At 43.4% G+C, this 26,810-nt stretch overlaps 2 protein-coding genes across 5 annotated transcripts in view; one reads left to right on the top strand and one right to left on the bottom strand.

Moving 5' to 3' along the window:
* LOC306865297 (receptor activity-modifying protein 3-like) overlaps positions 1-21,107 on the bottom strand; it is a 32,636-nt gene extending 11,529 nt beyond the window's left edge. Inside the window, exon 1 of one of the 3 annotated variants that reach the window (XM_079409834.1) lies at positions 20,281-21,107. In XM_079409834.1, coding sequence (XP_079265960.1) covers positions 20,281-20,326 — 46 coding nt within the window. In that variant the 5' untranslated portion in view covers positions 20,327-21,107. The remainder of the gene's footprint in view (positions 1-20,280) is intronic. The other 2 variants (XM_079409836.1, XM_079409835.1) reach the window with 2 other exon arrangements.
* A 26-nt stretch (positions 21,108-21,133) lies between these two features.
* LOC306865296 (checkpoint protein HUS1-like) lies at positions 21,134-25,073 on the top strand. 2 transcript variants are annotated; one of them, XM_079409832.1, is made up of 8 exons: positions 21,134-21,274; positions 22,382-22,509; positions 22,668-22,844; positions 23,243-23,350; positions 23,441-23,515; positions 23,598-23,697; positions 23,795-23,926; positions 24,768-25,073. In XM_079409832.1, the coding sequence occupies exons 1-8, from the start codon at positions 21,223-21,225 to the stop codon at positions 24,848-24,850; spliced, it is 855 nt and encodes a 284-aa protein (XP_079265958.1). In that variant the 5' UTR covers positions 21,134-21,222; the 3' UTR covers positions 24,851-25,073. The 2 variants fall into 2 exon arrangements, with proteins under 2 accessions (XP_079265958.1, XP_079265959.1); XM_079409833.1 differs by having other exon boundaries at positions 23,795-23,901; positions 24,768-25,061.
* The last annotated feature ends 1,737 nt before the right edge of the window (positions 25,074-26,810 follow it).

Below are 26,810 nucleotides of genomic sequence, written 5' to 3'. Positions count from 1 at the left end.
GAGCAGCAATTTTGTTCTGGTGAAAAGTGTGTGTCAGTGTTATTCCAGCATCTAAAGCAGCCTACAGCAGCATGTGAATGGATCTGGTGTTCAGCAGGGCTGTCAGTCCGTTCCTGAGGAGAAGCATGAATATTAACTGCAGCAGACAGACGGCGGGACGAATGCTAAGTGCTAAGTGCACATACTAACGGCACATGTGAGCGCAGATCCGTCATGCACATTAACTCAAACTGTGTTCAGAGATGTTAGAACAGGCTCCAATAGAGTCCTAGCTCAACAATATCACACCACCGCTCTTAGATAATAAAGCCATAAAGATCCAACAGATCCAGTGACTTCAACCACACATTAAAATCAGTATGATGTTTCTAAATCTTTATCACATTTGCATTTGTGTTCGGTTCAAACATCATGTAAGTTCTTCTTGTAATACAGCGTGAAGATATCAGACATCAGATGAACGAGTCACTGGAGTCTGAATGTGTCACCAGTTCAGACCTTGAAAACACTTGACTGTTATTTTACTAAATTTAGAGGCTTCCTGCATCCGGACACAGACGCAAGCACAGTGATAATGTTCAAAGGCTTCAAGGAGCTGCTGAGTTTCCCTGGAGAAGCTCTGAGATGCTGTCCATCATCGGAGCAGGGCATTCTGGGATCAGGACTGGGTTAAACGGTCCAGACAGGCGATTCAGGCGATTCATTCAGAGACGAGACACACCTTACACTAGCAAAAGATGTGAATGACACGGAACATCATGAATTACGATGAGATGTTGTCAGACCATATGTCAGTAAAATTGAATTTTCTCGCAGTAGCCTGTCTCATTTCTTATTAAAGCGCGAATGAAAAGATCCGTGTCACGTTCAGCAGCGGCAGCTCTTAAAGTGATAGCAGCCAAATAATCTAATAACTAGCTGCTGTGATGTCTGTTCATCAAAGATCACAAGAACAAAGAGGAAATCAATAACTATTGTAGCTTTAAGGATTCATCTATATTTAATTTAGAATTTAGTGTTTGGCAACTTTATTCAATTTCTGTATATAAGGGCGCAGGCAGCTAAATATGGCATTTATTATAATGGGTTTATGAGAAGATTGTTTAAAGTTCACTTAAATTAGTTGTTATTTTTTAAAGTCTAATGTTAAAATTAATAGCGCTCAATTATACTGTAATGTTGAATGGTTAAATATTAGAGGGAAAAAAAAACAATTTCATAGAGACATCATCAGTAGTATCAGTGATACTGGCCTTCAGTCATAAAAAGACCATTAAACAAATAATAAAAATATAGTGTCTTTATGATGTTTCTGCATTAATTTGATGATTGATTGGGAAATTACTGCAATATAAAAGTATATTTAAAAACTGTGGGATTGATCGCAATTAATTTCAGAAAAAAATTGTATGATTAATTAGTTAATTTTTTTTAATTGATCGATAGCACTAATAAATTTCCATCCATTTTGATTAAACACTTAACATCAACAATATAATACATTTAATGTGATCATATTTTATCAATGAAACAGATCAGATTTCTGCACTCAAATCACGACAGTTTATTATTAACAATTTGCATCTATTTGTGTTTAAATCATTTTCAGAATGCATTTATTCAAAATAACTCTAAATAATAATGATATTTAGTTCAAAGTTTCAATGAACAGTTCCACTTCAGAAAGTCAGGTTTTTCTGACTATTATTTCATATGTGTAATGATGGCGCTGAGGCAGAGTTAGAATCCATTCGCAGAAGTTTATTAAAAGGGGTTTCAACAAACAGAAACGTGAAGTCAGGTTAGAGGTCTATACCAGTATCACAGTTGAGTCCGTTGATACACACAGGGGCAATCCAGAAGGCGGAAGTCAGTAGGCAGGCAAAGAGTTTGTACACAAACATCAGTCCAAACGAGCAAACAAGGCAGAGGGGCAGCTTTCATGGAAAGAAGTTCTTTGTTGCCAATATCGTAATTTTGTTCTGCTGCGGTTAATTTCCTTGAGAAAAAGGCACAGGGAAATAATTTACCTGGTTGCCCATGGCGTTGGGATAAGACTGCTCCGATTCCGTAGTCCGGGGCACCGACTTCTAACACGAAGGGTAAGTTCGGGTCAGGGTGTTTCAGGATGGGTGCAGTCGTGAATCTCTCCTTAAGAGATGTGAAGGCCTTTGTGGACTCCTCTGTCCACTGTAACTTCTTGGGTTTATTTTTGAGTAGGGAGGTTAAAGGAGCTGAGACAAGACTATAATTACGAATGAAACGTCTATAAAAGTTTGCAAAGCCAAGGAAACGTTGGAGTTCCTTGATTGTTTTGGGTTGTGGCCATTCGGTGACTGCCTTGACCTTGGTCTCATCCATTCTTACTCCTGCGTGGCTGATGTGATATCCCAAGAAAATGGTTTGTTTTACATGAAACTCACACTTCTCTGCTTTGACGTATAGCTGGTTATCCAGGAGTCGTTTGAGGACAGTTCTCACGTGGGTGATATGTTCCTTTTCTGTCTTGGAGTATATCAAGATGTCATCAATGTAAGCAATTACGTACTGGTTCAGCAAATCCCTGAAAATCTCGTTAATGAAGGATTGAAACACTGCTGGTGAGTTGGCATGACCTGATATTCATGGTGCCCCCGAGTGGTGAGGAAGGCGGTCTTCCATTCATCTCCTTTCTTGATCCTGATTAGGTTATATGCACTTCTTAAGTCTAGCTTGGTGTAAATATGGGCCTCACATAGCTGTTCTAGGGCAGAGGGGACTAAGGGAAGTGGGTAGCGGAATTTTAGGGTTACCTGATTCAGCCCTCTGTAGTCAATGCAAGGCCTCAGTCCACCATCCTTCTTTTCCACAAAGAAGAAGCCTGCAGCAGCTGGTGATGTGGATGGTCGGATGTATGGCTTCGTCGATGTATTCTTCCATGGGTTGATTCTCGGTTCTTTACAATGGGTAGACTTTGCTCTTGGGTGGCATGGCATTTGGAAGTAGATCGATGGCACAATCCCATGGACGGTGAGGTGGTAGCTGTGTAGCTTTGGATTTGCTGAATACTTCTGATAGATCATTATAGCAGGAAGGGATGTCTACTCTTTTACTGGTCTGGGGGCTTTCAATACTGGTATTGAAACAGGATACAGGTAGAGTAGTTAAGCAGTGATTAAAGCAGAAAGGTGACCAGCGATGAAGCTCACCACTCTGCCATGAGATGTCAGGGTCATGGATAGAGAGCCAGGGACATCCCAGAATGACATCATGATGTGATGAGTCAACCACGTATAGGGTTATGGATTCCTGATGGAGGAGGCCTACAGTCATTGTGAGAGTTCTAGTTCGGTGGGTGATGCCCTCTCCTATGAGGGTGTGACCAATGGCCTTGATTCTTATAGGGGGAATGCAGGGTTGAGTGAGGAGATCATGTTGCTTGATGAGGCGGCTACTAATGAGGTTGAGTGCTGCTCCAGAGTCGATCATAGCTGTAAGTTCAATAGAAGCAGCATCAGTCTTGAGGGTGATAGGGAGCCGAAGCGACTTGTAAGAAGAAAGTAATGGTCAATGTTTACCGTGGGTGTAGATTGGCGCTTGTGGGGACAGCCGGAGCAACGGTGACCTGTTTCACCACAGTAGAAGCAGAGTTGAAGTTGTCGACGCCGGATCCTTTCTTCTTCAGGTACTTTGGTGTTACCAAGTTGCATGGGTTCATGACAGGGAGTGGGTTCAGCATACTGAATTGTTTGGCCTGTAAGCAGTGGTTCACCTCGAGATCCTCTGTTGTGCTTACGTTTAGGAGCTTGCCTCATTAGGTTATCGATTTTGATGGTGAGTGTTACAAAGTCAGAGAATGAAAGATTTTCCCCTTTGCAAGCCAGTTCGGTCTGGAGTTCATGAGTGAGGCCTTGTTGAAAAATAGCTTTGAGAGATACATCATTAAATCCACTTTGGGCGGCAAGAGTACGGAACTCAATAACATAATCAGCCGCAGTGCGGGTACCTTGAGTAGTATGCAGGATCTGCGTCGTTACACTCCTTCCTCCAGCTGGATATTCAAAAACTTAGTTGTTGGATGAAGTAATCGACGGAGGTTCTTAGATGTGGATCAGAGTCCCAGACTGCAGCTGCCCAATCGATCGCTTTACCAGTCAGCAAGGTCATGATAAAAGCACATTTGTCCCCATCAGAAGTAAACTTCTCTCTTTGATGATTGAGATCAATTTCCACTTGACGAGAGAAAGCCTTTGCATTGCTCAGCGGATCCATTAAATTTATCGGGAAGAGCAAAGCTTACCGTTTTCGGCGTGGGTGAGGTAAGTGCTCTGATGTAGTGCGTCAGGTGTTCATTGACTGACTGTAGGTTAGCGAGTTGCTCCTGGTAGCCCTTTAATAGTTCACTTTGGTAAGTGAATGCCGTCTGCAGATTTGAAACTTCTGCTGGGTTCATGGTAGGCAAAGTATTCTGTAATGATGGCGCTGAGGCAGAGTTAGAATCCATTCGCAGAAGTTTATTAAAAGGGGTTTCAACAAACAGAAACGTGAAGTCAGGTTAGAGGTCTATACCAGTATCACAGTTGAGTCCGTTGATACACACAGGGGCAATCCAGAAGGCAGAAATCAGTAGGCAGGCAAAGAGTTCATACACAAACATCAGTCCAAACGAGCGAACAAGGCAGAGGGGCAAATCCAGGATATCAGAGTCAAGGTCAACAGGCAGAGTTATACACAGCAAGGCAATGAGAAGGACAATGGTAAACGCTTGGTAAGGCAGGTAAACTGGCAATACATCGCAGTTTGACGTGCTCAGTCTCCGGCTTATAAAGCAACAAACAGGAAGCGGCAGTAGAGGAAGCAGAGGGAGTGGCAAGCAGTCAGTACTCTGGTGAGAGCTCCCTCTGCTGGTTTGGTGTTACAATATGTCAGGGTTAATGTGAAAACATTTGCCATTCTGCTTCATTTGATGAGAAAGTAAACAAACTCTCATTCACCTGCTGCTGTTTCTCTGCCGCCTGAAATAAACCATCGGCCTTCATCAGTAATCAAAACAACTCTAGTTAAACGAGCTCTTCACAAACAACTTTCACATTCAAGAGTTTGTGGAAGCATTAATATCTCTGCTCCTCCGTTCACTTCTGTAATTATAATGTTTGTTTGCACCATTTTGATATTGATATAAAAACGAATGAGCTGACGAGGTTATAATGTGCGTTCCCATGGCAACGGCTCCGTCCACTCCGAGCAAAAACACAGCGAGAGCTATTAAACTCAACCGGGTAATTATTTGATGATAAAAACAGCATTAGTGTGTGTGTGTATGTGTGTGTGTGTGTGCGTGTGTGTGTGTATCACAGCAATATAATGGTCATTCTGAATTACTGTCACACACAGTAACGAGACACACTCACTAATGACAGCAGCTGATGGTGCTGCTGGATCACAGCCTCAATTAAATCTGGAATTAAAGGTGTTTCTGCGCTTCCTAATGGAACTGCGTCCAATTTGCCTTCCAGTCACTTCAGGTTAAGGTTGAAGAGCCGGAGCTGAACGTCTGCTCGTTCACACAAACATCGCCAGGCTGCTCTTAATCACTGATGGATCTTAATTAAACACGCCTGTGCATTTAGCAGGTGCTTTTATCCAGAGAGTCTTCAGTGTGTGTGAATCAAACCCACGAGCAGCGCTGGCTTTCTCATCTGAGTCAAAGAATATACAGCATTTAAACTGGTCACGGTTACTAGAAATACTACAAAAGTGATTTTTAAAAGTTGTAAATAAAACAAAGGTTTGCCTGCTTAAACAGTCAGTGTGCTGCTTGCCATTTCTTTGTATTTATTTGTGAAATTTACCATCAGTGAAAGCTGTTACTTTGCTGTATAAAGTAAATCCTACACTGATGAGTTTCATTTCCTAAGACACAATGACAGGATGAACACCGGCGCTCGTGTGGAAGAGCGTAAAACACAACAGGGTCAAAAGATCAAAGCTCAGATGAAAAGGTCAGAGAGAGAAAAGTGCATTCAGAAAGCATGATGGGAAATATCACAGACAGAGAGTGGAGCCCAGAACTGAGGAACATGTGGAATAAATGATGACAGATCAATCATGAGGTGTCTGATACAAATTTCTAACTAGCTTTAAAACAAAAAAGAAGAGCAGAAGTGATTTTTTGCATAATTATGTATTGTATTTGTCACGACACTGGAAGGAGGAAGCAGAGATGCAGGTGAAACAATGTAAGTATTTATTAATAGTCAGATGACACGAACACAGCACAGTCTCTCGGATGGGATGGTGGCGCAGGGACACGATGAACAGCGTGGTGGTGAAGAGTGGCGACGGTGAATCCAGTGCCGGTGAATGTCCAACGAGTGATGACGGTGAATCCAGTGCCGGTGAATGTCCAACGAGTGATGACGGTGAATCCAGTGCCGGTGAACATCCAGACGAGACGAAACCCACGAAGACTCCAGACAGACGATGACCAGGAACACTGAAGCAGACGGCACACGGGGAACGACACAGAGGACATCAACAACGATCTGACAAGGAGAGGAAAGTGCGGTGAGACTTTATAGGTGAGTAGATTGGCAGCAGCTGGTGCAGGAATTGAGATCAGCTGGCGTGCTGATGACTGGAGTGAGCGGTCACGCCCACTCACACACACCCACACACACAGAGAACAACAATACACGAGACATGAAGAAACCAGTGAATTCATGAACCGTGACAGTACCCTCCCTCCTAGGAACACCTCCTGGTGTTCCCAGACTCCCTTACCTGTCGATTGTAATCATCAATAAGGGAGTGATCCAGAATGTCTCTAGCAGGCACCCAACTTCTCTCCTCCGGACCGTAACCTTCCCAGTCCACCAAGTACTGAAATCCGCGTCCCCTCCGCCTAGAGTCCAGAATACGATTGACCGAATAAGCGGGTTCCCCTTCTACGAGTCGCGGCGGTGGGGGAACCGGGGCTGGCGGATTTATGCGTGCATAAAACACGGGTTTAATTTTGGACACATGGAAAACGGGATGAATCCTCCTGTACACTGGAGGGAGATTGAGGCGGACTGTCACCGGACTAATGATCTTGGTGACAGCGAACGGGCCAATGAATTTAGGAGCAAGTTTATTAGACACGGAGCGGAGAGGAATGTTCTTAGTAGAAAGCCACACTTTGGAACCGACGACGTATACGGGAGGTCTAGACCGGTGGCGATCGGCCTTGGCCTTGGTGCGCGCTCCCACCTGGAGTAGAGTCTCGCGGGCTCTAGTCCAAGTGCGATGACACCTCTGGACAAAGGCGTGGGCGGAGGGAACCGCGACTTCGGATTCCAGACTAGGAAAAATTGGTGGCTGGTAACCTATACTGCATTCAAACGGAGACAGGCCCGTAGATGACACTGGTAACGAATTGTGGGCGTACTCCACCATTGACAGTTGTTGGCTCCATGAGGAAGGATTCTTGGAGACCAGACATCGCAACGTTCTCTCCAAATCCTGGTTGGCTCTCTCAGTTTGACCATTGCTCTGGGGATGAAACCCTGAGGACAGACTAACAGTAGCACCCAGCAATTTACAAAACTCTCGCCAAAATTTGGACACAAATTGGGGTCCTCTGTCGGAAACCACGTCCGTCGGGAGGCCATGTAACCGAAAGACGTGGTCAACGACTGTTACCGCTGTCTCCTTGGCTGAGGGTAATTTGGGCAAGGGAATAAAGTGGGCCGCCTTCGAGAATCGGTCCACCACGGTCAAAACTACCGTGTTACCCTGAGAGGGGGGGAGGGCGGTGACAAAATCTAGAGCGATATGGGACCAGGGTCTCGAAGGGACCGGCAGCGGTTGAAGGAGCCCATCTGGGGGTCTATTGGAAGTCTTACCAGTGGCACAAACTGAGCAAGCCAAAACAAAACTGTGAACATCACGAGCCATAAGTGGCCACCAAAATCGTTGCTTGACTAAAGATGTAGTGCGACTGACTCCTGGATGACAAGCCACATTGGAACAATGACCCCACTGAATAACGTCGGACCGTAATCCCTCCGGCACAAATAACCGGTTCGGTGGGCAGCCGACCGGAGGCGTTACCCCTTGTAAGGCTGTCTTGACCTTCGATTCGACCTCCCATGTGAGTGTGGAAACAATTAGTGTCTCTGGAAAAATGCACTCGGGAGTAGACGGGCGATCGGAACGGTCAAAAATACGTGATAAGGAATCGGGTTTGATGTTCTTGGAACCCGGGCGGTACGAGAGAGTGAAATCAAAACGTCCGAAAAAAAGTGCCCACCGAGCCTGCCTGGAGTTCAATCTTTTGGCAGTTCTAATGTATTCCAAGTTCTTATGATCGGTCCATACGATAAAAGGTACCCCCGACCCTTCTAACCAGTGACGCCATTCCTCCAATGCTAACTTGACTGCCAACAACTCTCGGTTACCAATGTCATAATTACTCTCGGCAGGGGACAAACGATGGGACAAAAACGCGCATGGATGCATTCTGTCGTCCGCCGGAGAGCGCTGGGATAGCACTGCACCTACCCCCACCTCTGACGCATCGACCTCCACCACGAACTGACGTGATGGATCAGGGGTGACTAAGATGGGGGCTGAAACGAAGCGGCCCTTCAGTTTGGCAAACGCAGCCTCAGCTGCGTCTGACCACCTGAACGTAGTCCTGGGGGAGGTCAAGGCGGTCAGAGGCGCGGCTAGTTGGCTGAAATTGCGAATAAAACGCCGGTAGAAGTTGGCGAAGCCCAGAAACCTCTGTAGGGCCTTACGGGAATCTGGACTTGGCCACTCCACCACAGCCTTAACCTTGTCAGGATCCATGCGCACTCCCTCGGACGACACAATGTACCCTAGAAAAGGAACCGACTGTGCATGAAAAGCGCATTTCTCCGCCTTGACAAAAAGCCCATTCTCTAGCAACCTCTGAAGCACTCGCCGGACGTGCTGCACATGTTCCTGGAGAGATGAAGAAAAAATCAGTATGTCATCCAGGTAAACATATATGAACTGATCTACCATATCTCGCAGCACGTCATTGACGAGTGCCTGGAAGACCGCTGGGGAGTTGGACAGCCCGAAGGGCATGACCAAGTATTCAAAGTGCCCCCTAGGGGTGTTAAAAGCAGTCTTCCACTCATCCCCCTTCCTAATGCGGACCAAATGATAAGCATTACGTAAATCCAATTTTGTGAAAATAGACGCTCCCTGCAATCTCTCGAAGGCTGAAGACATTAACGGCAAAGGATAAGTATTCTTTACCGTGATGTTGTTCAGTCTCCGGTAATCAATACAAGGTCGCAGGGATCCGTCCTTCTTCCCCACAAAAAAGAACCCCGCCCCCGCTGGAGAAGAGGAGGGGCGGATGAACCCCGCTGCTAGAGAATCAGAAATATATTTCTCCATAGCCTCTCTCTCTGGAACAGAAAGTGAATATAACTTGCCCTTAGGCGGAGACGTACCTGGCAGTAACTCTATAGCACAGTCATAGGGACGATGCGGAGGGAGAGAAGCAGCACGAGACTTACTGAACACCTCCTTCAGGTCGTGATACTCCGTGGGCACGTTTGACCAATCCACTGCCTCCTCCTGAAACGTAAAAACAGAAACAGACGGACAAGCAGACATAAGACAAGACTCATAACATTTACTGCTCCACTCCGATACTGTTCTCTGCTGCCAATCGATTCTGGGGTTGTGCTTGGTGAGCCAGGGGTGACCTAAAACAATGGGTGCGAGGGGGGAGTCCAGAATGTAGAAGGAGATGGTTTCAGAGTGGTTGCCAGATACAATGAGTGTGACGGGTCCGGTGGTGAAGGAAATGATGGGAAGGGCTTGGCCATTGAGGGCGTGAACTGCGATGGTCTGTGTGAGGGGTCGAAGGGGAACTTGAGTCCTATGTGCAAAAGCAGAGTCCATGAAATTACCCTCAGCCCCAGAATCCAGCAGTGCGTGACAGTCCTGAGTGTGGGCTGACCATCGTAGTCTTACCGGGAGGAGTGTAGATGTCGATGAGGTCTTCTCAGCGGAGATCCCACCCGACAGTAGCCTCAGACTTACTGCCGGGCTTGCCCCTTTTACTGGACAGTTGTAGGCGAAATGTCCTGCCGTGCCACAGTACAGGCACAAGCCCTGGGATCTCCGCCTCTCCTTCTCCTCCCGGGAAAGCCGAGCTCGCCCGACCTGCATGGGCTCGTGATCGTAGACGGGACTGACCGCGTCCCTGCCGCTGGCTCGTGGTGTAGACGTCTCCCCAGGAAGTCGAGCGGGTAACCTCCGCCGCTCGACTCGAGAGAGTCGGGAGTCTACACGCAACGCCAGATCGACAAGCCCATTGAGTGTGGGGGGTAGGTCCAGGGCATAGATCTCCTTCTGGACGCGATCAGCCAGCCCATGCAGGAACATATCCCACTGCGCCTCCTCGTTCCACTGACACTCTGCCGCCAAGGTCCTGAACTCGATGGAGTAGTCAGAGACGGATCTCTCCCCCTGATTGAGATCCGCCAGAATCCGCGCGGCTTCTCTCCCAGCGACCGCGCGGTCAAACACTCTCTTCATCTCGGCGGAGAGTGTCTGAAACGAGGCGCAGCATGGATCCTGGTTCTCCCACACCGCTGTTCCCCATAGTGCTGCTCTCCCAGTCAGCAGCGTGAGCACGAATGCCACCTTGGTCTGCTCGCTGGCAAAGGTCTTGGGCTGCAGGGAGAAATGCATAGCACAGCGAGTCAGAAAGGCACGACAAAAGTTCGGCTCACCGCTGTATAGTTCCGGAGTTGGTAGGCGGGGCTCTGACTGGGAGACGCTCTCCGATGGTATGAAGGGAGCTGGCGGTGTGGGTGGCGCAGCGGGATTTTGTAGATGTTGCATTTGCTGGGTGAGCTCAGACACCTGCGCCACAAGAGCACGAATCGCCTGTCCCGACTCCTTCATGCTCTTTTCCTGGGCATCCATCCGAGAGACGCTGGATCTTAGAAAATCCTCCCGCGAAGAAATAGTTCCACCTGCTGCTTCCATAGTAGGTCAGATCGTTCTGTCACGACACTGGAAGGAGGAAGCAGAGATGCAGGTGAAACAATGTAAGTATTTATTAATAGTCAGATGACACGAACACAGCACAGTCTCTCGGATGGGATGGTGGCGCAGGGACACGATGAACAGCGTGGTGGTGAAGAGTGGCGACGGTGAATCCAGTGCCGGTGAATGTCCAACGAGTGATGACGGTGAATCCAGTGCCGGTGAATGTCCAACGAGTGATGACGGTGAATCCAGTGCCGGTGAACATCCAGACGAGACGAAACCCACGAAGACTCCAGACAGACGATGACCAGGAACACTGAAGCAGACGGCACACGGGGAACGACACAGAGGACATCAACAACGATCTGACAAGGAGAGGAAAGTGCGGTGAGACTTTATAGGTGAGTAGATTGGCAGCAGCTGGTGCAGGAATTGAGATCAGCTGGCGTGCTGATGACTGGAGTGAGCGGTCACGCCCACTCACACACACCCACACACACAGAGAACAACAATACACGAGACATGAAGAAACCAGTGAATTCATGAACCGTGACAGTATTATTTTATGATGCATGCATGCATTAAGGCGGGTTTCTGATAATATATTCGTAAGGATCCTTCACTGCTTCCATTTACTGAGCTGACAATCACATCTGTTTAGAATCAATGCTCGCTCTGCTCCCCGAGGAACCTGACGTCACTCCATTAACACAAGGTTCAGGCGTCTTGAGGGATTTGTGGGTTTGAGATGCTCTGCTGGAGGAGAAGAGCCATGAAATCTGCCTCACATCGGCAGAAGAGTCACTACAGAACCAGCGCTATCCAATCTGTACAGACATCATAATGCCGTCTGGATCCTCATCAGTCTTTCTGTGCACTGCTGTATGTAAGACACTTGTCATATTGAAACATGCATGAATATCTATATCTGTTATAGTGTATGGCAGATGATTTCACAGGATTGCAGTGTTTTACACCTGCTTCCACACAAAATCTTTCCTTGTCACACAGTTTCTGAAAGCTGTCACTCAAACAGCAGAAGCACACACCAAATCTACAAAACCAGACACTAATTCTCAGCCTTTGACTCAAAAACACTTTTTGCAAAACACAACACACAGTTCTCTATGTAACACACACTAATCTAGCAGGAATTAATATTACGGCAAAGGTGTTTACAAATGTTTGCTTTTGAGATGTGTTTGTGATATTTTGAATGCAAGAGTTGTGAGGCATTTTGCATTTTGTGTGCGCGATTCTTGGATTTGTGTGTAAAGTTTTGAAAAAAAGAGGTGTGTAATATGTGTGTAATATGATTCAGGTATTTATCTTTCGTGCTGCTCGCTACACACTGCAAAGTTCAGTCAGTGATTACAACTGTAATGAAATGTTAGATTGAATCTGAAAATGCGATGATTCACATAGAGATAAACAGAAATGGACAAAACTAAAAATCTGATGTCATAACATCTGCCTTGGAGTGTAAATGCAATCTAACAGACATCTTATTTCACATCTTTCTTTGTTCTGCATTTTATTACCAAATTTCCTCTTTTAAAGCAAAGGCTATACTAATGCTTCACTGCATTTTTAATGCATCATTTACTCAGTTATTAACAATAATGATCAATTATATTCTCAATTATAATGTTCTTCTTTTCAAATAGTTATGTAAAATATATATTTTCAATAGGTTTTGTATGGTACCAAATTTGGTACTTAAAAATGCAACATTTTACCTGTAGTGGTAATTGTCAGTCCTCTGTCTGTGTGTGTCATGCGTTACCGCCTCTTGTGTCCATATTTGGTTTGTTTCCTGTCCTTGTTTAATGTGATTACTAGTTAATTCTGTCCAGCTGTGTTTGTCTCATTAGCTATGATTATCCTGTGTATTTATATTCCTGTCTGTTCAGTTTGATTTCGTCTGGTCTACTCGTTACTCCCCGGTGTTCCTGTCTGTGTCAGCCTGGCCTTGTTTGGAGTCATTAAAGACTGTTATTCTGAGTTTACGCCTCATCTGCGTGTTCATGTATTCTCCTTGTGTGTGCACCGTGACAGTAATGACCAATATTTAATTTTATTTTTCAGTTTTAATTTTATTTTTCATTTTAATTATAATCAAAATTGTAGTCATTTTGTGTTTTTATTCTTTTTTTTAAATCTAATTTTGGTTATTTAATGCATCAAGACCAACTAAATAAAAATGAGAAATATTGCCTTGGCAAACAGATGAAGGAAGATATGTTTAAATGTTTTTATATCCTATTTTATTTCAGGTAAAGTTAGTTGTATCTGATGTGAGTTTATCTGTGGAGTACAGTAAGTGTGGAGGAGCGTCAGACACACAGAAGCTCTGGAGGATTCTTGAGTCACATCAGATTCATCAGAACATGAACACACCAGCGCTGGTGTCAGTCATCATCAGATCCGCTCGCTCCAGCCTTCACACACACACACACACGTGCGCGCACACTCACACACACACACTCTCTCACACACTATCACACTCACACACACACACTCTCTCACACACTATCACACTCACACACACTCTCACACACGCACACACACACACACTCTCTCACACACGCACTCACACACACACTCACACACACAAACACACACACTCACACACACACACACTCTCACACTCACACTCTCTCACACTCACACACACACACACACACACACTCACACACACACTCTCTTACACACTCTCTCACACTCACACACACACACACACACACTCTCTCACACTCACTCACACACACACACACTCTCACACTCACACACACTCACACACACACACACAGTAACGGCATTCACACATGTGTATCTCTTGTGTTCACGGCTGTGATGTGGACTCTAGAGCGATGATCAGACTGTATGGTTATTGTTATGAACGGACATTAAGACTCTCGTCAGTGTTTCTCTGTCAGTCTGTGAGTGAAAGACTGACTCACAGAAGACTGTAATGAGAGAATCTGCTTCCACGGCATGTAGTTTGTTGAAGATGTTATAGTGAATGATCACATTGATCTGAGCTGTGTGTCTTAGGGTCATGAGCGCAGCTGCCGCCTGTCGCTGAGCAACTATAGACCAATATCAAATCTTCCTTTCATAGGTATGATTACTGAAAAGGTCGTTTTTAATCAGCTGAACAACTTAAACTCAAATGGATACCTGGACAATTTTCAATCTGGTTTCCGAGCGCATCACAGCACAGATACAGCACTCATTAAGATAATAAATGATATTTGCTTAAATTCTGATTCCGGAAAAATATCAGTGCTGGTACTACTAGATCTTAGTGCTGCATTTGACACTGTCGATCATAACATACTTCTAGAGAGACTGGAAAACTGGGTCAGGCTTTCTGGGATGGCACTCAATGGTTCACGTCATACTTAGAAGGGAGAGGTTATTATGTGAGTATAGGAGAGCATAAGTCTAAGTAAGGGGTCTGCAACCTTCAACGTCAAAACAGCCATTTTGGCCCCTTTCCCACCGAATAAAATTCACGTGGACCCACAAAATATTTGATGCCCAAATATGTATTTGATGTATTTGATGCCTACGTATTGTATACCCATGCTACAGGGAGCCACCGCAGAGGGATGAAAGAGCCGCATGCGGCTCGGGAGCTGCGGGTTGCCATGACATGTGGAGTCCCACAAGGCTCAATTCTTGCACCGCTCTTGTTTAGCCTGTATATGGTCCCACTAAGTCAGATAATGAGGAAGAACCAAATTGCCTATCACAGCTATGCTGATGATACCCAGATTTACTAGGGCTGTGTATTGGCAAGAATCTGGTGATACGATACGTATCACGATACAGGGGTTATGATACGATATTGCGATACATTGTGATACTGTAAGCAAGGCGATATATTGGGATATTTCTTATTTTAGGAATAGGATATATATTTTTTAAGAAAGCTGTCACTAAGAACACACCACCATATGCAAACCTTAGCAAAAAATAAATAAATAAAAATAGTTTAACCAGAACACACTGGGATCTGCATTTGCAATAATCAGTCCCTGTAACATTCAACATTATTGAACCACTTTTTGTGCAGTACGAGTAAAGGGGGAAATATTCAAGTGCTTGCATGATTCTTTAGTTAAATGTATGTATAAAATGTATTTTACAAAATGATAAAAATATAGGCTATTTATAGACTCTACTTTAAAGGTTCACAGTTTAAGTTTACAATTGTGACATGCAATGTCAAAACATTTGATCTGAACAAAAAATGGCATCTGCTAATATCAATGAAAAATAAAGTGCTTGCAGGATTCCTAAAGAAAACTAAACAATTGTAAAACAATCAAATAAATACAGATGTTAAACTTTATCAGAACTTTTCAACTTGGATTTCACAGGTTTTTCTGTTTGTATTAATGTTCCGCGTGGAATAGCCGAGACCGCGACGCGAGCACCGCCCCAACAGCACAAAACACCCCTGAATTACGAGAAAGCTGCAGCTGCGCGGCGACTCTACCGCCCGCCGCCCGCCGCGCAAAGACTCTTCAACACGGGACGCGGCAGAACCGAGCTTGCGCTCGCGACGCGGTCCCGGGCCGGACATTACCACAAAAGCCCAAATGGCGCCACACTTCAGCTTTGTATATCGAAACGAGAACTGGAACAATTCTCTCATCCTCCATTACTGGCAGCAAACTATATTAACGCTAACATTAGTGGAGTGCCCTGATGCTAGTATTTCCTGTCACTGTTTAAGTTCAGAGCTGAAGACTGCTATCTAGCGGTCGGGATATGAACTCAAAACGAAACAACTGCCATGAATCTTGTATGATTATTATTTTTTTTTAAATATCGATATTCCGTTTTGGAGAATCGATACAGTATCGCCAAACAAAATATCGCGATACTCACGTGTATCGATATTTTCTTACACCCCTAAGGTTTACCTAGCCTTATCTCCAATTGACTACAGCCCCATTGACTCCCTCTGCCAATGCATTGATGAAATTAACAGTTGGATGTGCCAGAACTTTCTTCAGTTAAACAAGTCAAGTCAAGTCACCTTTATTTATATAGCGCTTTTTACAATGCAAATTGTGTCAAAGCACTGCACAATATCAAAAAAGGAAAATAATGTGTCAATAAGTTTAAATAGTGTCTGTGCAATCAGGTCGACGATATCGCTGGAAATGAAGTGTCCCCAACTAAGTAAGCCAGAGGCGACAGCGGCAAGGAACCAAAACTCCATCGGTGTCAGAATGGAGAAAAAACCTTGGGAGAAACAGGCTCAGGAGAAAACTGAAGTCATTGCATTTGGAAACAAAGATGAAGTTCTCAAGGTGAATGCATACCTTGACTCTAGGGGTCAAACAACTAAAAATCAAGTCAGAAATCTTGGGGTGATTCTGGAGACAGACCTTAGTTTCAGTAGTCATGTCAAAGCAGTAACTAAATCAGCATACTATCATCTCAAAAACATTGCAAGAATTAGATGTTTTGTTTCCAGTCTAGACTTGGAGAAACTTGTTCATGCCTTTATCACCAGCAGGGTGGATTACTGTAATGGTCTCCTCACCGGCCTTCCCAAGAAGACCATTAGACAACTGCAGCTCATCCAGAACGCTGCTGCCAGGATTCTGACTAGAACCAGAACATCTGAGCATATCACACCAGTCCTCAGGTCCTTACACTGGCTTCCAGTTACATTTAGGATTGATTTTAAAGTACTTTTACTCGTTTATAAGTCACTCAATGACCCAGGACCTAAATATATTGCTGATATGCTCACTGAATATAAACTGAACAGACCACTCAGATCATTAGGATCGAGTCAGTTAGAAATACCAAGGGTTCACACAAAACAAGGGGAGTCTGCTTTTAGCTATTATGCGGCCCGCAGTTGGAACCAGCTTCCAGAAGAGATCAGATGTGCTAAAACATTAGCCACATTTAAATCAAGACTCAAAACTCATCTGTTTAACTGTGCATTTGTTCAATGAGCACTGTGCTATATGTCCGAACTGACTGCAATGAATTTTATGTATAATCATTATTAACTGTTTTAATTTCATTTTAAATCCATTTCCATATCGTTTTAAAATTCCTTGTTATTATTATTTTTTTAATTCCCTGTTTTTATTTCTGTGATTATTATTTTTAATGACTATTTCACTTTCTTTCATGTAAAGCACTTTCAATTACCACTGTGTATGAAATGTGCTATAAATAAACCTGCCTTACCTTGCCTTAAAGGCCGGAGTGTGTGTGTGTGTGTATCTGTGTGCATGTTTATGTGGTTTATGAGGACACAAATGTGTATAATGACATGGGTATGACAGAGGTATTACAATATGAAGGTGGTTTATGAGGACACTGCCTATGTCCCCGTAATTCAAAAGGCTTAAAAAACATACTAAATGGTGTTTTTTTGAAAATCTAAAAATGCACAAAGTCTCCTGTGAGGGCTAAGTTTAGGTGTAGGGTTGGTGTAGGGCAATAGCACACACAGTTTGTTCAGTATAAAAACCATTACGCCTATGGAGAGTCCCCATAAACCACAAAAACCAACATGTGTGTGTGTGTGAGTGTGTGTGTGTGTGTCACCGCTACTTTCTCAACATTGGCAGCACACGCGTGTGTTTGCTAAACCATCAGCGCAACTCAACATGTGTCACAATACACAGTAAAATCAAACCCGACTGAACCTCAGCACAGATACTAATCAAACGGAGAACCAAGATCAGATATCATTCATATACAAAATCATTCATCAGCCGAATATTCACCTGAACTCTTACTGAGATTTCAGTTCATATTTCATTTGTCAACACATTCACGTTCATGCTTCTCTGATGACAGTCAGTGGTCACATGACAAGCAGATAAACTAATAAAATGTTTAATCTTTCTTAGTGCTTTATTTAGATTTATTTTAATTATAAAATTTATATTTAACATTTTTATGATTTCATTAATTATTAGCTTTTCATCAACTTACAAACCCCAGTTTGAGAAACACATACCTGGTGTTCAGAGGAGCTGAATGAATGAACGAATGAATGAACAAATGAATGAATCTTCTTTTGTGTTCCAATTCAGAAAGATGACAGATAAAACATCTAAATGAACACTATACACACACACACACACACACACACACACACACACACTGCTGGAGTCGATTGAGTGTCTCTAGATCTTCTGTGAATATTGGACTCCTGATGAGAGTGAATCACATGGAACTTTCCAAATGCAGTAACACAAAAGATGAAGAGAGACACTCATTTCTCATGACCACACACACACACACTCACTCACTCACTCACTCACACACACACATCAAATGGGGTGATGCTCGTTCCTCATGCTCACACACACAGCTCTTCATCATCCTCATCCTCACTCTGAGACTTTCCTGTCCCATCAGGATTTCTTCTGTGTGTGTGTGTGTGTGTGTGTGTGTGATTAATTAACAGCAGCAGTATCACAGCAGGAGGTCTTTAACCTTGTCAATGACACGCTTTGGCTCTCCAGCAAGCACATATGAGCGTATATGAGAGTATCTGAAAGTATCTGAGAGTATGTAGGAGTATTTGAGAGTACGTTGGAGCATATGATCATATCTGAGAGCATGTGAGTGTATCTGAGATTATCTGAGAGTGTGTGAGCGTATCTGAGAGTATGTGAGTGTATATGAGAATATCTGAGAGTATGTGAGCGTATCTGAGAGTATGTGAGTGTATATGAGAGTATCTGAGAGTATGTGAGCGTATCTGAGATTATCTGAGAGTGTGTGAGCGTATCTGAGAGAATGTGAGTGTATATGAGAATATCTGAGAGTATGTGAGCGTATCTGAGAGTATGTGAGTGTATATGAGAGTATCTGAGAGTATGTGAGCGTATCTGAGATTATCTGAGAGTGTGTGAGCGTATCTGAGAGAATGTGAGTGTATATGAGAATATCTGAGAGTATGTGAGCGTATCTGAGAGTATGTGAGCATATCTGAGAGTATCTGAGCGTATATGAGGGTATGTGAGCGTATCTGGGAGTATCTGAGAGTATGTGAGCGTATCAGAGTATCTGATCATATATGAGAGCATCTGAGAGTATGTGAGCGTATCTGAGAGTATCTGAGCATATATGAGAGTATCTGAGCATATATGAGAGTATCTGAGAGTATGTGAACGTATCTGAGAGTATCTGAGCATATATGAGTATCTGAGCGTATCTGAGAGTATCTGAGCATATATGAGAGTATCTGAGAGTATGTGAGCGTATCTGAGAGTATGTGAGCGTATCTGAGAGTATCTGAGCATATATGAGAGTATCTGAGAGTATGTGAGCGTATCTGAGAGTATCTGAGCATATATGAGAGTATCTGAGAGTATGTGAGCGTATCTGAGAGTATGTGAGCGTATCTGAGAGTATCTGAGCATATATGAGAGTATCTGAGAGTATGTGAGCGTATCTGAGAGTATCTGAGCATATATGAGAGTATCTGAGAGTATGTGAGCGTATCTGAGAGTATCTGAGCATATATGAGAGTATCTGAGAGTATGTGAGCGTATCTGAGAGTATCTGAGCATATATGAGAGTATGTGAGCTCCACAGGAGACATTAACACTGCTGTCCTGATGTAACTCTCCTTCACATGAGCTGAAGAACATACATGAATTATGACATGCAGCTAAACTAATCAAACATTCAGTCTTTAAATGTGTTTTATTTTAATTTATTTTATTTGGAAAACATTTAACTGACATTTTTATGATTGACTTGTTTATCACACTGATCTAAAGCGAATCATGAGCTGCAGTTTCACTGGTGAAACTAATTATAAACCTTTGATGCTTAAACGATTAAACCACAAAGAAAATCTTCATGCTTCTTTTTACTTGAAAAATAATTATTTACTCATTTCCAATCTGATTGGTTAATGGTGTGGGTTACACATCTGACAACTACAATAAAAACATAAAGGTAAATGTTCCAGAAGTACAGCCATGACTCATTTATGTAGCCTTAATAATAATAATAATAATAATAATGAAACATCACACTGAATGTTATTTTCCATTTCAAAGTAATAGACATCAGGGTCAGAAAGAACTACTGTACAGTGACGCTGATTCTGAATGAGTTCAGACCTGAACACACACACACACACACACACACACACACACACACATTTATTTATCGTTATTTATGACGACTTGCACTGTACAAAAACACAAAAGCGTTTGAAATATTAAACTGGCACAGAGAGAGGAATACACTCACCGAGGATCAGAGAAAGTTTGAAGAGTGTGAGAAGATTCGGATCCATGATAAAGAAGCGGGTTTGAATCAATCAGCTCAGATCTCTGAACACATTCATCATTCCTTTCATATCCGATCAAACACATCGATCCGGTTCATCCGACACGCTGTGATTCCGAGCACTGAGCATCCTCTTCATCTCTGAGCCTTCATCATCATCATCATCTTCATCACGAGTCCATCAACGGAGCGCGAGAGGAGCGATGCGGACCTCAGAGACTCTGTGCTGCGCGCTCTCTCTCTCTCCTCCTACTTCTTGATCGCGTGTGTCTGTGGGCTGTTAGTGGGACACACACACACACTCTCACACACACACACACACACACACGCACACACACACTCACTCTCACACACACACACACGCACTCTCTCACACACACACACGCTCACTCTCTCACACACACACACACACACACACACACACACGAAAACATCTTAAGAAAACATCTTAAAGATGAAATATCACCAGTAATACTCTCTTACTGTGATGTTTAATATAAACAGTGAAAAAATTAAGTTGTCGTCATCACTGAAGCAATAAATCTGAATTATTTACTACATAATCTAATAATTATTAACAACAAATAAAATAATCTGATAAGGATTAATAAACGAATATACAGTCTTTTTATAAAGACAAGGTGTATTTTATCTGAATAAGAATAATCAAATATGAATATGTGCTAAAATATGAATGAATGTGAGGTGTTTCATTATGCTGTTAAAGCTTTACTCAGAGCGCCACCGTGCGGCGACATGAAGCAGAGCGGAACCGGAAACACGAGGCGTTTGTTTCCAGACGGAAGCTGTTTCTGCTGGACCGCTGGCGCCAAAACACACATGTCAACAAAAACCCGCAGAAAACTTCTCAGAGTATTTAAATAACACTTTTATTGCCGCAAAATGAAGTTTCGAGCCAAAATCGTCGATGTCGGGTGTTTGAATCACTTCACACGTGGGTTTAAACAGGTTTATTCTTGATTTCTTTATAATAGAGATGAATATACTGCAGTTTATCCAATGATTTTCAGTGCTTTGTGTTTAATGAGTGACTTTAGCTTTTTAAATCTGACCTACAGTATGTGATCATAATCATAACCAGTCTCTTCTGCTTTGTGATGTGTGCTGGTCTGGTCTGGTTTGATGTGTGCTGGTCTGGTCTGGTTTGATGTGTGCTGGTCTGGTCTGGTCTGGTTTGGTTTGATGTGTGCTGGTCTGGTCTGGTTTGATGTGTGCTGGTCTGGTCTGGTCTGGTTTGGTTTGATGTGTGCTGGTCTGGTCTGGTTTGATGTGTGCTGGTCTGGTCTGGTCTGGTTTGATGTGTGCTGGTCTGGTCTGGTCTGGTTTGATGTGTGCTGGTCTGGTCTGGTCTGGTTTGATGTGGTCTGGTCTGGTCTGGTTTGATGTGTGCTGGTCTGTTCTGGTCTGGTTTGGTTTGATGTGTGCTGGTCTGGTCTGGTCTGGTCTGGTTTGATGTGTGCTGGTCTGGTCTGGTCTGGTTTGGTTTGATGTGTGCTGGTCTGGTCTGGTTTGATGTGTGCTGGTCTGGTCTGGTCTGGTTTGATGTGTGCTGGTCTGGTCTGGTTTGATGTGTGCTGGTCTGGTCTGGTCTGGTTTGATGTGTGCTGGTCTGTTCTGGTCTGGTTTGGTTTGATGTGTGCTGGTCTGGTCTGGTTTGGTTTGATGTGTGCTGGTCTGGTCTGGTTTGATGTGTGCTGGTCTGGTCTGGTCTGGTTTGATGTGTGCTGGTCTGGTCTGGTCTGGTTTGATGTGTGCTGGTCTGGTCTGGTTTGATGTGTGCTGGTCTGGTCTGGTCTGGTTTGATGTGTGCTGGTCTGGTCTGGTTTGATGTGTGCTGGCTGGTCTGGTTTGATGTGTGCCGGTCTGGTCTGGTTTGATGTGTGTTGATCTGGTTTGATCTGGTCTGTGCTGATCTGGTTTGATCTGTGGTGATCTGGTCTGTGCTGGTTTGATCTGGTCTGTGCTGGTCTGATGTGCTCTGTGCTGGTCTGATCTGGTTTGGTCTGTGCTGGTCTGATCTGGTCTGTGCTGGTCTCTGCAGGTGTGGTGAACACTGTGTCCAGGCTGACGAAGGCGTGTGTTCTGCGGCTCACCTGTGATCACCTGTACTTCGTTCTGTCGGGCCGCATGGCTACCGGAGGAGTCAGTATGTGGTGTGAACTCTCACAGGTACGAGATCCCATCACACTCGCTCCTCAGTGACACTCTGGATCAGTTCACCAGTGCCAGACATTCTCACACTCCTCTGCATGTTTCAGTTCAACTCTTCACTTTAATCAATAAAAGAGACGGCGTTTGGAGCCGCTGTGAATGCATCTGTGTTTCAGGGGAATTTCTTCGATGAGTTCCAGCTGGAGGGAGTGTCTGCCGACGCCAACGAGATCTTTCTGGAAGTGGCTCCGGAGAATCTTTCCAGGGCCTTAAAAACGGCCCAGAACGCCAAATCTGTCAAAATCAAGCTGACCAAGAAGTCCTGCCCGTGTCTGACGCTCGCCGCCGAGCTGGTGAGAAGAAAACAGCCCTCAATAACAGCAAAGATTAGAACACAACTTTAGAAATTAATACCTTTAATAATTCTGCTGTGTTTTCATATTTTTATTATTTTGAATTAGTTTTTATATTTTATCTCACTTTAATTTAGTGTTTTTACCATTTTTGCTTTGTTTTTTATATTTTAAGTTATTTTATTTTAATTTAAATAAATAATAATATTATAAATTATAAATAAAATAAGTTTAGTACATCAAGTTAAAGTAAATTAAAATACTAAATGTTGAAATGTGAATTATTAAAAAAGATATATATTTTATTTCAGTATTTTCATTTTAAGTGAACCGCTTTATCTAGTATATATGCAGCAGAACTGTGTTTGATAAGCCTGATGGTATGAGCGTGTCTCCAGCCGTCTCTGTCCAGCGCCAGTCGTGTGGTCACTCATGATATCCCGGTGGACGTGATTCCCAGACGACTCTGGCATGACTTCAGAGAGCCGCAGATGCCAGACTTCGATGTGAGTCGTTATATGAGTGAGCGTTTACATGAGTCGTTATGTTTATGACCCTCAGCAGCATTAATAATGGACTGACTGTATGATGCTTAGGTCAGTATATATTTACCTCCTCTGAAGACCATGAAGAGCGTTGTGGACCGCATGAAGAACCTCTCCAACTATCTGGTAAGTTTATGGTGAACGGGAGAAAAGTGAAATAGATGTGAGTGAAATGTCTTTCTGTAGAGGGCTTTGGTGTTTGCTTCAGGTACTGGAGGCTAATCTGAACGCTGAGATGAATCTCAAGATCGACACAGACCTGGTTTCTGTCACAACACACTTTAAGGAGCTGGGAAACCCTCCGTGGGGTGAGAGACGATCAGAGGATCTGATTCCAAAACACACACACTGTATAGAATTAAATACCTGTTTATCTGAACTGTGTGTGTGTGATTTCTCTCTCAGGTGACGATGGCTCTCAGAGCTCCAGTCCGACTCACAGAGATCCAGATCTCATGGCAGAAGCACGAGTGGACATCAGGAAACTCCAGCAGTTCCTGACCGGACAACAGGTCAATCCCAGCAGAGCCATGTGCAGTAAGAGCAACACGCACACACAATACTACACGCACACACACGCACACGCAATACTACACACACACGCAATACTACACACACACACACACACTCACTCTCTCTCTCACACACACACACACACACACTCACTCACAATACTACACACACACAATACTACACACACACACTCACACACACTCACACACACACACACTCACTCACACACAATACTACACACACACAATACTACACACACACACTCACACACACACTCTCTCACACACACACACACACACTCACTCACTCACAATACTACACACACACAATACTACACACACACACTCACACACACACACACACTCTCACACACACACACACACACACACACACACACACACACACACACACACACACTCACTCTCACTCACTCACAATACTACACACACAATACTACACACACACACTCACACACACACACACACACACACACACACACTCACTCACTCACAATACTACACACACACACTCACACACACACTCTCTCACACACACACACACACACACTCACTCACTCACAATACTACACACACACAATACTACACACACACACTCACACACACACACACACTCTCACACACACACACACACACACACACACACACACACTCACTCTCACTCACTCACAATACTACACACACAATACTACACACACACACTCACACACACACACACACACACACACACACACTCACTCACTCACAATACTACACACACACAATACTACACACACACACAATACTACACACACACTCACACACACACACACTCGGCTCTTACTCAGTACGTGTGTCTTGTGTTTTAGACATTGTTCACCGGAGGATTCTTCACCTGATCTTTCTGCACGAGGACGTGTCTCTTCAGTACTTTATTCCAGCTGTGGTGTGACATCAAACACATCTCCATCTAAACTACATCAGGCTTTCAGTCCATACACACAATATCTAAACAATATCAAATGTATTTCAAATGGTCAGTTGTTGGACTCTTATTACAAAAAAAAACTTTGATTGCTGTTTCTTATGTAAATGTGTGTGTGTATATATACATATGAATGCAATATTTGTTTGTTAATAAGTAAAGTTTATTTGGACCTTTTATTTTGTCCAGCAGAAACGTTTTCAATTTTAGTATAGATGTGTTCCTGCTATGAACACACATGAATCAAGCTGAATAATTACTTTCTTCATGTGAAGGTGAATCTCTTGATCAGGTAGGTTCAGGTTGAGTTGAGTTTCCAGTAAAAGGCTGGTCAAGTTCAGCGGTGAGAGGGGAGAGAAGAAACAAGGAGTTCTGTAACTGACTGTAGCAATCAATTGTGACTAACCCACCGCCTTCGGACCAGCCGAGACTAACTGCGGCGCTTCCCGGTGTTTATACCTCGCTTTACAGACAGCGCTGTCCACGACGGTGAGACGCGCTCATGCTGTCCTTCTGCCTCTTTTAATGCGTTTATATGTGTTATTATAACGCAAATACGGTCTCGTGTAAACTACAAATCTCAACAAAGGCGGTATTTTGATCGTTTCTGTGATTCAAAGCGGCGCATGATGGGAAACGTCTAGATAAGTCACCTCATTGGATGGACTGCGTCACATGACTGGGTCCCGGCGCAGAACAATTAAAAAACTTAATCCAAATAGCAGTACGACTGTATTTTGTTGAGGTTATTTGTATAGTAAAAGTGTATATGTATTAATTTCAGATACAAATGGAAATTCGACCCAGCTATCTCGCTATAACTCCCTGTCCAGTAATCGAGGTCGAATCTGATTGGCTCGCTGAGAAAAGTAACAGCGCGATTTGTTCGGGTCTGAATAATTAAACTAATAAACTTAACGGACTAATAGCGGAATTAACGAAATTAAAAAGTCTGTCGCTAAATCACGCCCGTTACTCAGATGCTAATCGTTCATTTTATCGCGTTTGAAGGTCGGTATGGAAAATTAGTAACTTATCTGCCAAATCTTCATTATTATTCTTCATTTATCCCTTCTTACTGCCACAGCAAATAAAATATGTCTATTTAATATAAAATAATTCATAACGAGCTGAAAAAACACTTCTGATCTCATAATGAATCATGCATCACTGAAATAATATGAATGAACAAATCTTAATTATTAATAAGTGATTAAATATTGAAGTATTTAATTATTTATATGATTTTGCTTCGCAATATTTCTTTGTGTACCCAAGGAAGAGTACAGTATATTTGTTCATATACTGTGGTAATTACGTGGTAAAACAGAGTATGCTGTATTTGATGTTCCACAGCAGCAGGTGTCGCTGTTTCACACACACACACACACACACACACACACACACACACACACACACACACACACACACACACACACACACATATTGGTTTATGGGGACTCTCCATAGGCGTAATGGTTTTTATTCTGAACAAACTGTGTGTGCTATTGCCCTACACCAACCCTACACCTAAACTTAGTCCTCACAGGAGACTTTGTGCATTTTTAGATTTTCAAAAAACACCATTTAGTATGTTTTTTAAGCCTTTTGAATTACGGGGACATAGGCAGTGTCCTCATAAACCACCTTCATATTGTAATACCTCTGTCATACCCATGTCATTATACACATTTGTGTCCTCATAAACTACATAAACACACACACACACACACACTCTCTCTCTCTCTCTCTCTCTCTCTCACACACACGCTTGTTGATAAACTGCTAATTGTCGGAGATTTTAACATTCACGTTGATAATACAAACGATGCGTTAGGACTTGCGTTTACTGACCTAATAAACTCTTTTGGAGTCGAGCAAAACGTCACGGGGCCCACTCATCGTTTTAATCATACGCTAGATTTAA

This window comes from Barbus barbus, assembly GCF_936440315.1.
Source record: "Barbus barbus genome assembly, chromosome: 46".
NCBI lineage: Eukaryota > Metazoa > Chordata > Actinopteri > Cypriniformes > Cyprinidae > Barbus > Barbus barbus.
Note: the sequence above shows the minus strand (reverse complement) of the source record. Positions and strands in the feature narration are given on the sequence as shown.

Coding starts and splice junctions, on each gene's coding strand:
- LOC306865296 (XM_079409832.1), top strand. CDS start 21,223: ATGAAGTTTCGAGCCAAAATCGTCGATGTCGGGTGTTTGAATCACTTC. Junction 21,275..22,381: donor GTGTTTGAATCACTTCACAC/GTGGGTTTAAAC, acceptor TGGTCTCTGCAG/GTGTGGTGAACACTGTGTCC. Junction 23,351..23,440: donor CGCAGATGCCAGACTTCGAT/GTGAGTCGTTAT, acceptor TATGATGCTTAG/GTCAGTATATATTTACCTCC.